Consider the following 12,395-nt stretch of genomic DNA (forward strand, 5'->3'; position numbering starts at 1 on the left):
CGAAGGATTTCCAACCCAAAGTCAGTAAAAAGAATATTCACCCCCAACTTAGTAAAAAAGCATTCATACATAAAAATGAAATAACACTTCGATTTATCAAGCCGAGAAAATAAAATCCTATCGTCAAGGTCATGGGCCATATCTCATACTTCTCTTTATCTTCCCTCCCCCTACAAAGCTTATGCTACCTACGAAATGTCTTTATATACTCATTATCAACTACGGAAACAGCGTAAAGAACAGTAACGTCTACCCAATCTAAGTCGAAAGGAACTTTAGTAGACATGCTGAGGACTACTGAGCGAGACATAAAGATTTATACTTACAAAACAAAAAGAAAGTTGTCACCATACAAAATTACGAGCTACAAATCAGGAACAACAACACAACAAACAAAAGTGGTTGGACCATCCTCACGAATGAGACCTTCAACCTGATCTACTATGATGCAAAATGATGCCATTACTCAAAACAAAAATGGCACCATTTGGAGACAAGATAAAATCCCCAAAAGTCAACAACAAAGACACTAATTCAGATTTTACAAACATTTTCTACCAGATTCTATAAATTCTTGCAAACAATAATGAAGGTTCACGATAACCAAGATAATAAGCAAGAATGGAAAAAGGTAGAAACTTCTACGAACAAATATTAAGAACCCATATTTGAAAGAAAACAAGAATATTAACGCAACATAAAGCTATACCAAATAACATATACCAACAACGACAAAAAATAGATAAAGAAAAAGAAAAAACCAACTTTCTCAAAGAAACAGGAGGAAGAAACTGCGATGGCAACGATGAATAATCCTCAAATGTCAAACTCGAACTGGAAATGATCTCCAAGATAGAAAAATCTTGGAAAAAGGTTAATCTAAGCAAATAACAAGGAGGTTTCGAGAAAAATGATGCAAGTTTTTAGAAGTTAAAGCGAAAAAGAAGAGAAAGTAATTGTGTTTTTATAGTCACAGGAACAAAACGATACATTTACCCTTCATTCAATGGCAGGAACGGTTATCAAAGTAACTGAAAAGACGTGCGAACGGTTATGAGAAGACGTAACGTTCAAATTCAAAAACACATCGAATATCCGACCTAGTTCAAAGAGAGGCGGTATACCCGACGTGATAAGATGAAGGCCGAAAGAAATCAAGACCGACTTGAGAATGCTTAAGCCCAAACCAATGAAGTTCGGCCTTAAGTAAGGGCACTGTTCATACCTTGACCTATTATCTAGCTAGGCTCAAAATGAATAAAATCCAAATCTACAGACATTAGTCAAGCCGACACCCACCCGACCTCATAGAGGTTGGATATAACGAACGTGAGTTCAATTCTACTTATTTAAATACCAACCATACTATCACTTCTATCCATCTAAACGGGATATCTCAACAAACTTCCTACCAAAAGGGAGCAACTAATCCACCATCAAATGTGTGGCTACTCAAAAAGCGATTATTGATGCTACATTTACACTTATAAATACCCTGACACCCTTAGGTATTTTTCAAATTCAAATCTACTAAAAACCTGCCTAAAACCCTTACTAACTTAAGTATCGGAGCCCTTTACAAGTACCACCTCCCACCTCCTCATGAGGAACTCAGACGGCGACATCTTGACACCAGAAGACTTCGGATACTACTCCAAAAAGAGTCTGGACTTAACGTTTAGACCCAAATTGATCCGTTTCAAGTCATCCTCAGAACAGCCCTAATTCTAAGAATCTCTATTCTATTCTCTTTTATTGTCTATTTAATTCTATCTATTTCTTGATACAAATTTATATAAGTTCATCCATGCTTTCTTTTATATATATATATATATATATATATATATATATATATATATGTTTTATTTCATTTATTACTAGTAGTCAATTAGTGTATTTCAAAACAAAAATATCAAATGCAATTAATTTAGTTTAAAGAAATGACAAATTAAGTTTGTAATTACTCCAAAAAATTTGTACATGTCAAAATCTAGTAAGAATATTATAATTATTAATCTATTATTATATATGGCACATATATCAAATAATGTGTTCTAGTATCTGCTTTATTATATAAATTGTTTATATTATAATACTAATAATATATTCCAGGGCCATTAATTTTAAAATTACTAATATAATAATTGTATTTTAGTTTTTGTTATTTGTATATTTAAAAATTACACCTAAAGTTATTTACTTAGTATCATAATAAATAATATTTTTAAATTTAAATAATTTATTAATTATTTTATATTTATTATACCATATATTCATGAATTTATTGAAAAAAAACGTATAAATTTTTTTAGGATAAATAAGTCATTAACAATTAAACTCCTAACTAATTTAACGTCAAAACCACATGGTTTTGTTTGAATAAATAGGAACAAAAAAGTTCTTCTGATTTGGGTTTAGGAACAAATTGGTCCCTCTCAATTCCATGTTGGCATAACTCAACATCTTAACATGACGCGTCAGCAACTTCGTTCAACAGATAATGGTAGTACTAACAAAAGGGTTGCATTGTCTTGTTGAAATCAGGAACAGGAGCTAAAGTAGAGTTTTTATTTGTTAGATTGTGCATTGTCATTTAGAAAAAAGGACAAGGGCCGGATTACTACTTTACTCCATGTTTTTTTATTTCCTTTTCGGAGTCCAAAAATAAAGAGTCAATGTTGAATTATTTGCTTGTGTTTTTTTTTAGTCTTTACAACACAATACACCCACACTCCACACTTATACACACTATATGGATTCTTTTTTTCCAGTATTGGCTTAAGCTAGATTTGAATCTGGATGTGGCTGTTTAAGAGGCATATGATATGCACTTGAACCAAGCCTCCAACCATGATGTGCTTGGTTTATTATATCACTTTTGAAATAAAACCAATGGTGATTGGATTTGATTAAAGTTCAGCAACCAAAGAGGGAGAAAAGGAACCCATGGAGTTGGATGACGCAAAGCAATTGCCAATTGATATAGCAGATTGCGATTGCTGCAACCAAGGTTGAGATCAGGACAATGAAAGACTAGTAGGAGATGGCAGCCATATATAATGCGCTGCTGCCATGCAATGGACAATGATATAAAAACCATATTTTCTTTTTCAAAATCAGTATAAAATGGTCAATAACCAGTAAACCAACAACCTGCTGGTTGACTGACCCAACCGATTACACTTGTTTCTGTTATTAATCTTTTAAACTAATACAAAATAACTTAGCCTGCTTGAGATTAGATTTCTGTCTATCATCTAGGGGTGAGCACGGATCGGATTGGTTCGAGTTTAGGGTAAAATTAGAACCGAACCAATTGAATTATAATTGGTTCGGTTTGATTCGAATTTACGTTTTTTTTGTGTATGTACTCGAATCAAACCAAACCAATTAAGAACGGATTGATCCGATTCGAATAATTAGGTACCCGATGAAACAGAAAATTAAAAAAAAAAAACAAAATTTTTATCTTAAACATTTTCAAGTACAATAAACATGTAAAATCAATAGAAATATGTTAAGTATCTAAGGAAAGTGGAAAACCACACCTTAAAAGCTAGCTATTAAGGGGGAAGAACCACTCTCCTTATATACAACATCAAGCATCTCATACTACTCGATGTGGGACTTTGAACACCCATAATACCCAAGTCCCTAACAAAATAATTCAAACATGTTAAACACCAAATATATTAAAATGTAAACACATTAAATACAGTGGGAGTAGCTGCACTTGGAGAAGAAGTGCATCCAACAACAATATCACTTCCAGGTAATGTGAAGTTTGAGAAAACTCTGCTGGTTTTACTCCGTAGGGTGAGAAAACTGCTGCTAGTATTAGGATAATAGGGTTACTGGGTGAGAAACTCAATCATTAAAAGACATTTTTAAAATTTTTATTTTTTTATTTAATTAATATATAATCGAGTCCACGGGTTGGTTCGAATTCTGCACCCCTCGAAACCGTTACCCGAACCAATTACTAGAGAGAAGCATTAGTTTGATTCGGATCGGACCCGATTACCCATTGGTTCCGGAACCAATTTAATTGGTTTGGTTCGAATTCGAACAGATAATCGGGTACCCGCTACCCGTGCTCACCCCTACTATCATCAGTATAATGTGAACACCCATGTACTAAAACAGCAGCATGTCTTGCATTTCAACAAATAATACATATTGGATATATGAGCAGGGAATATACTTTTTCTATGCCTAGAATCAATTTATAAGTGCATATATACAAAGGCTATACCTATAACGAAAGAATTCTCGCAAATACTGAATCATACATACTGAGACCAACCTCGACGGGTGTTTATATTCCATAAAATTGAATTAATGTTGGAAACACGGGTTTAGAGCTATCATAGAAGTTGTAACTTTTTAAGATAAGAATATATGGACCTTGTGTTATCAAATTGACGTTGAAATACTACAACAGAATAAAACTGTTCCAGATGAGGCAAGATGAAGATAATTGCAAGAATACAAATTTGTAATAGGCCATTAAAAAAAAGTATAGTCAAGTACCTAAGCACTTGCTAATCTGAATTTGAAGCTGAAAGTGAAACTAAGCACTTGCATCACAAGTCAGCATATATTTTCTTTACAACACACTCCTAAGACAGTAAAAAACCGAGGATCTAGATTGTACTGATTTGGAATATCCATGTCATAATCCGCTGGATGTTGCAAGGGAGTACTTCAAAGAAGTGTTAAATAGGACTCACATTCATGAAAAACTGACTTCAGCTTCATCATGGCTTGTGAAGTTTGAACCCAAAAACTCTTGGAACGTAGCTCTGTGATGGTTTTTGTGGCTTCAGTTGTCCATACGTCATGAGGAAGAGGTGTGGAAATGTTGTCCCAAAGTATGCTCCATCAATGTCTAAATGGAGTCAAGGAAATTTGACAAATTCAAGATACTATGATCAACATCAATTCAAAGAAAAAATATAAAGCCAAAACAGCAAAAAATTACAGCCATCCCAAAACACATGGAGAGACAGCATAGTGAAATACAATAATCCCAGAAATCACATGGAATAGCAAAAAGGAAGTATACCTAGAATTGTGAGCATAACAAACAATCAATAAACTCAAAGTTGATAGAAAAATGGAATAGGTCGTCCTCCAAAAATATCTTATTATCTCCAAAGGAAGTGTTCAGTTATCTTGGATTTCTACATCTTAATAGATTTTGTTGAACATAAACAAGTTCACAGTTTGGAAAAAAGTACTTGAGGTATACAACAGTCGGAAAAATGATTGTTGAAAAGAGATTTTTGAATAAAGCAAAGGCCATTCTGGTAAAGTGGCAGTTGCTTTCCAGAAACCAAACAAATATCTCATTAACAGATGTAGACTAAACCCATCCCAGTGCTGTTACTAAGTATATGCATCCGGACAAATATACTACTTCCACAACAAAAACTAAAGAACAAATCTTCACAAACAATGATGCAATAAGAGATGCAAGAGAAATTTTCACGGAGAGGTTGTTACATAGTTGCAACACTTAAAACCCAAAAAATAAGAAAGTTCAATGATAGGTATAAGGATACTGCCTTGATACTTGGACCGAGGATAATATAGGTCTTCACATCTAGGGCAGTATATCTTCACAGTACTTGACCTAGGAATATCTGACTGACCAACTGGAAGGCAAGGTTGTCCAGAGCAGTAAACTCTTGGGCATCTTCCAAAATCATAGTTCTTGTACTTGTCAAGCTGTAAATACTTGGAAATCAATGAAAGAGCCAATCTCCCAGATTGTAAAGCACAGAAACAGTTATAAGTAATAATGAAATCTTACCATGGCAGCCATTCCTTTGCTTGTCAATACGTATCGAGCATGAATCAGACCATAAAGCATCTCCGCTGCTGATTCAATCAACTCATTTTGTTCCTCTGTGAACATGTCACCTATAAATTTCAACAAAACAAAATAGTATTGATTAAACTAAAATGAACAACAGAATGATCAGCAAAGTAACGAGAAAGACAAATAAATATACTAGGATGAAATTTGAATTTAGTTTCAAGGGCGGTCACTGTTGCAAGGACTCATCAAATTACAACAGGTTTGTCATGAAAAATACAACATCCAAACATTGGAATAATGCACTTGCACATAAAAGTTCAAATTTAAGAATGTAACCTTACCATGGGAGGACTCAACATCCAATATTAAATCAAGAGCATAATCATAGTAAGGCACTTGACTGCTTAACCCACACAGGTTGAAGTCATCTTGGATGTAATCATCGTCAACCTCACAAAAGAATTCATTTCCTCTGAGATTGCAGAACCATGAGATCCAAGAGGTGTCATCTCCATCAGAGCCACTAACATCTGATTCTTCACTGTCTGTTTCAGGTTCCTCTGAGGCCAATGCACCCATACAAAATTGAGTTAGCTTGTTAACCAAGTCATGGCATATAACTAATTAAAATGTCACTCAAGGCAATCACATATGCATTAAGTGTCCTTTTTCCCTCCCAATATGCAAGATACTCACCAGTTTTGGGAAATGATTTTATCCTCATTTGAATAGTATCAACATAATAAAATAGAAACAACTACATACCATGCTACAAGAAAACAGAAAAATATAGGTGACAGAAAAATCATGGAGCATATAAGGTGATGGGAATGCATCGAATCAATGTATCTCCTTCCTAGCTTTCCATTTATGTGAATTGATATCTAAAAATCCTTACTGGTTTGTAAGTACATTATAATAAACATTAAAAGCTGAAGCTTTTCATTGCAGCTGCATGAAGTAATCTGTTAGGGACTTGGGTATTATGGGTGCTCAAAGTCCCACATCGAATAGTATGGGATGCTTGATGTTGTATATAAGGAGAGTGGTTCTTTCCCCTTAACAGCTAGCTTTTAAGGTGTGGTTTCCCACTTTCCTTAGATACCTAACATAATCACAATAACTAGCACTACATCCTGCATTAACTTCTCAAGTCCAGAGCAAAATCTATCAAACTCTTCATTGAAGATGCCTACGAAGCTGCTAAACAAATATTCACCAGCACCAGCTAGTAAATATAACCCGACGACCAAGGTTGTCATGCCATAAAGAACATGTATCTATTCTCCTAAAACTAAAGTGCCAGGTTAGATGAATCAAATGCTCAAGGCCTCTATGTCTTTCATTAAATAAAACTACTGCAAACCATTAGAAAATCATGATAAGATGCAAAACACTCATCAAGCATTTGGAACTTGAGAAGGCCGAGACGGAACAACAATTACTAAAGCAAACACAGAAATGCATCATCCTCTTTTTATTCACCGAGTAAACTTGCTAAAGCTTCCCCCTCAACGCTAACGTCCGCTATTCACAATAAACATTCGATGACATAGTTTGACACAAGTAACCACTTGAACCAACAACAATTGTTATTATTGCAATGCCTCCCAATATAGCAAACCGATAAAGCTCCAATCTTTTGTGTCATGTCACCCATTTTAACAAACCCAAAAAGGTTCCAAATTTTGTCAACATAACATGTATATTCGAAAATACTGCATTTTCACCAACACAGATCAGATCCTATGTTAACAAAGAATAAACAGAAAGCATATACAGATTACGAAAAAAAGAAAAAGATTTAAAAGAAAGAGGGTAAGAACCTGAGATGTTTGAGTTCTTGGAGATAGATGTAGAGCGAGGGTCCTTGGAGGAGGATGATAGAAGGGAAGACCTGTCTTTGCTGCCGCCATTGATGCCACCAACCCTCGAAGTGGACGGTGAGGATCGCTCCAGCTGCTTATCGAGGACGTCGTTGATTCGCTTCCGATCCTCCGATTTGGAGGCCCCAACTAGCCCTCGCTCTCTATACATCCCTAACAAACCCTAAATCCCTATAACAAACTCAATTTTCAATTTTTTTCTTCAAAATGTCCCCCCTTTTTTTTCCTGCAATCGCCGCCCTAAAATGTCATCCAATCATAACGATTATTCGTGTTGAAATGAAACTCAATCGCCACCAAAAAAGAGTTGATATTTGTATATTTTGGGTTCTCTTGGAGAGAAGAAGAACAAGAAGAAGAAGAAGAAGAAAGAGGCGAGCGAGGGAGCTAGGGTTTTTGATTGAGGGAGGGACCGATAATGAGCATAACAAAACAAAAGTAGAGAATGGTAATTGGCAATTGATTATGGTTAGGACTTACGATTACGGGTTATGGCTATGGTAATAGTTGTTTGTTAATTGTTATGCTAAGCTAGCATGTTCCTATCACCCACCCTACATACTCACTTTTCGTTTACCCTCGTTGCAAACTTCACTTTTAATTCATAACGTATTTTGATGAGTTGTCGCAATTTTTGTTAGATTTTTATTAATTAATGTACCAAAAAAATTGGGTAGATTCCAATTTAAATTTAGTGCTTTCCTTAACTTAACTAGTAGATGTTTAATATTCTTGTTCGAGGGAAATAATTACCCGATTTTTGTCATTTTTTTCCGAATCACAATACGATTTTTTGTCCAAAAAAAAAAAAATATTCCGATCTTTGTTTTTTATTTCTATGAGATAATATGACTTTTTTGTTAGTATTATTATTATCTATTAACAAAAATTACTGATATATCACGTTACATTTAAGTACTAATATAAAATGAACAAGGACTAATTTATTTTTAAATTAAAATTGATTAAAAAGTTATTTGTTCCTAAATCAATTATTATTATATAAATATATAACTATAAAAAAAAGAATACAAGAGATTTCAAATTCTAACTATAATTCCATAATACTATTACATTAATTATTAATATGTTCATATTTTAAATTTGAATAATTTATTAAATAATTTATATTTATTATATCATGCATAGAAGAATTTATTTAAAAAAATATTAATATAATAATTATTATAACAATAAAATAAAATTGTATAAATTTTTTTAGACAAATAAATATTTGACAAATACGCATCTGATCAATTTAACATTAAAACGACATATTTTGTTTGAATGAATAAATTCAAATAAGCCATAATCAATTTAGATTTAGCAATAAATCGGTTCTCATATATTCCATATTAGTATTTAATGTCTAACTCAATATGTTAACGTGATACGTTGACGACTTTCATTCAATGTTACTGACAAAAAAATTGTTGTCATCTCATGAAGATAAAAAACAAAGATTGAATTAAATTTTTTTTCTTCAAGAATCACAATATCACTAAAAAAACGACAGAAAATAAGAGGGACGAACTTTAGTCTTTTTGTTTTAAATTTTTTAGCTTAACTAGCTTAATGTTTAATTTGATGGATAAAACTTTCAAGAAATAAAAGTCTTTCCAACAACACCATAAAAAAATATTTTACTAAAAAAATGATTAAAATGATATTTTTTTATATATTTTTAAAATGTGTTCAATACAAAATAGTCAAATCGAGAACAAATACTTTTATCATCGTAATTATGTTTTTATCCATTTTGGTCCCCAAAAAATTTTGAATCAGACATTTTAGTCCACAACTAAAATCAGTTACTCGATTGGTTCCTAACAATTAACTTCTTCAGTCACTTAGGTATTTTGTTCCATCACCTTTAACAGAGGACAAAATGGTCCCTAACAATTCTAACGGGGGACAAAATAGTCCTTGATCCCTCTGTTTAGAAACAATACTGTTCTCCCCCAATTTCCGTCATGTCTCGCATAATTCTAACAGTACGGTAACCTCAAGCTACACAATGCACATTCTACAACTTCAATGTTCACAAGAAAAAAAAATCATCAACTTGTTTTCAACCAATTCATACTCAAGAAACTAATGATTATGTCTCTCAAGTACTTGTCGTCTTCAATGGATTCCATGAATCTAGACAGCAAGTCCGATTTGTTAAGACCCATCGTCGTCGTCACCATCTCCCTCCTCCTCTGTCCTATCATCTCCATGGCCACATTGTCCACCACTCTGATTACTTCCTTCAACTTCTTTTCTGAACCAATGTTTAGTAATCGCTTCATTTTTCATATGAGCGGCGACGGCGACAACGACATTGCTCATTGTACTAATAGCTTGGATATGAGGTCGAAGCTGTCTGTTAGCTTGGACTCTGGGAGAGAAGGAATGAAGTACTTGGAGTCCATTCCAAATGAGAATTTGCATATGATGTCGAAGAAAAATCTTCTCATGATGTCCTAATGTCCAACAATCTATATTACTTGCCAGAAAGTGGAGAAAGGCGTGCCCTTGGGGTAGTTGTGGAACTTGGTCTTGAGAATGTGGTGAACGTTGTTGGATTTGGAAGTAATGCTGTTATCGAGGACATGGAGGTGGATGCTTCTGGAAACGACAAATTTCTAACTGCTATAAAAGGATGTGCAACCCTTGGCATTCTCCACATACATTTCATATCTTCTTCTCTCCCCTTTTTCTTACAAAAACTGGACAAAAATGTCCAGTAATAGCGGATAAGTAGTTGTCTATGTGTACCCCAATTGTCGTATGAGAAACAGCAACAATGAAGTGATATTTGAGTGTGAGAATCCGTTACTATTGCACACTCAGCGCGTAAGTTCGTTAACCGAGTTGAAAAGTTTGATATTGAGCAACCTTGGTGGCACAGGGAGAAGAGAGATCGGAAGGGTGGGGTATAGGTTGCTAACATCATTGGGTAATGGAGTTTTCTGGGTTCAACTATTTTGGCTCTTTGGCGACGAGCATGTGCGACTCATGTTCGACATCCATGGGAGAATCATGACGGAATAAATGATGGAGCTTTCCGCCGAGGTTGGTGATGTTGGTGGTGGTGGTTCTGTACACTCAACATTTGTGTAGGATGACCCACCTCTCGCACCACCACCGATTCATGTTGCCATACCAGTGAAAGACATGGAGGTGGGTAAGGAAGACTCCGATGAAGAGTACGTTGTGGATAGCAACGATAGTGATTCTTCAGAAGATGATGATGAGGAGGAGTTTGTACTGGAGACGCCGGCCAAGACAATGGTGTGCTATGTTTTGCCTCCCCCCTGCGCCACCCGATTCCAGCGCTATCAGATATACCCAGTCACTATCATACATTGGATCTGGACGTCATGCATGAGAAATCTCCTATTTCCAACACCGGGGAAGATGATTATAACCTAGATGGTGGGGTTGAGTTTTGGGTTATACAGAGATACAGTAATGCAGGGTGTGAAGAACTTCAGTATTTGCAGAAGTGTTGAGTACCGAGTGGTCGAATCAGACCGATTAAATTACCATGTGCATTGCCATCAAGCTGCAAATGGAAGTCCATGGAGTCTCCGTATTGTCCTCCGACAGAAATCGGATACTGGTGAGTTCAAGTTTAATTGAGGCGTACTTACTCATTTATGATTGCTATATGTTGAGTAGTTTCCAACCACGGATGTTTTATTTCATTAGGGAGGTCTGAAGGGTTGGTGGAGCGATACTTCTCTAGCACCCACCATGTCCCAAGACCATCGACAGTTGGATAGCAGCATCATCTGCAACGTCATCCTGCCGTTGATACAGTCCAACCCATTCATCAGCATCTCTGTCCTGCAAGGTGCAGTCCGGCAGAGCTATCACTTCAAACCTTCCTACAGAAATGTCTGGATGGTGAAGCAAAAGGAAATTACGTAGATATATGGGGATTAGAAGGAGTCATACAACAAGGTGCTGAAACTGCTGCAGGCACTGCAGAGTTGTTGTCCTAGAACTATTTGTGAGCTCAGGGTCGTACCTTACTATGATGGGCACCTTCTGGTCCACGACAGTAGCATGTTCGATAAAGTGTTTTGGGCTTTCCAATCATGTATTGAGTCTTTCAAGCATTGCAAGCCATTTGTTTTTGTCGATGGCACACATTTGTATGGCAGATACGGTGGGATGTTGTTTATTGTAGTGGCACAAGACGGCAATAGCAATATCTTTCCTATTGCTTTTGCAATTGTGGAGTCCAAGAGTACGGAGTCATGGTCGTTCTTTCTTACTAATTTGAGACTACATGTCACCCCACAACAAGGCCTGTTGATTATCTCTGATAGATCACAGGCAATCAAGGATACACTCAGGGCCGATGATAGTGGTTAGCAACCTCCAAGGGCATTCCATGCTTATTGTATTAGACACATGGCAGCAAACTTCATGTCTCGTTTCAAATCAGCCAAGGGCAAGCGATACCTTATAAATGCCGCTTATAGTCTAAGCAAGGCTAAGTATGAGTGGTACATGGATGCCTTGAGAGGTTTGTCGCGAGAGATGGCGGACTGGGCTGCTCGTTTTAACAAAGAAATATGGCCGCAACACTACGACAGCGGTTGGCGGTTTGGACATATGACAACTGGTGCACGAAATTGTGATCATCAACAATGGCGCCAGAGGACTTGGAGCTTTCAAACATG

General features: G+C 35.7%; 1 protein-coding gene across 2 annotated transcripts; it reads right to left on the reverse strand.

Moving 5' to 3' along the window:
- Positions 1 to 4,383: 4,383 nt before the first annotated feature.
- Positions 4,384 to 8,416, reverse strand: LOC107629012 (casein kinase II subunit beta-1). 2 transcript variants are annotated; one of them, XM_016331684.3, is made up of 5 exons: positions 7,654 to 8,416; positions 6,169 to 6,387; positions 5,819 to 5,928; positions 5,568 to 5,733; positions 4,384 to 4,891 (listed from the first exon to the last, which is right to left on the reverse strand). In XM_016331684.3, the coding sequence occupies exons 1-5, from the start codon at positions 7,862 to 7,864 to the stop codon at positions 4,761 to 4,763; spliced, it is 837 nt and encodes a 278-aa protein (XP_016187170.1). In that variant the 5' UTR covers positions 7,865 to 8,416; the 3' UTR covers positions 4,384 to 4,760. The 2 variants fall into 2 exon arrangements, with proteins under 2 accessions (XP_016187170.1, XP_016187178.1); XM_016331692.3 differs by having other exon boundaries at positions 5,571 to 5,733; positions 7,654 to 8,319.
- Between the last annotated feature and the right edge of the window lie 3,979 nt (positions 8,417 to 12,395).

Source organism: Arachis ipaensis, chromosome B1 (genome assembly GCF_059453495.1).
Source record: "Arachis ipaensis isolate K30076 ecotype BB chromosome B1, ASM5945349v1, whole genome shotgun sequence".
Classification (NCBI taxonomy): Eukaryota; Viridiplantae; Streptophyta; class Magnoliopsida; order Fabales; family Fabaceae; genus Arachis; species Arachis ipaensis.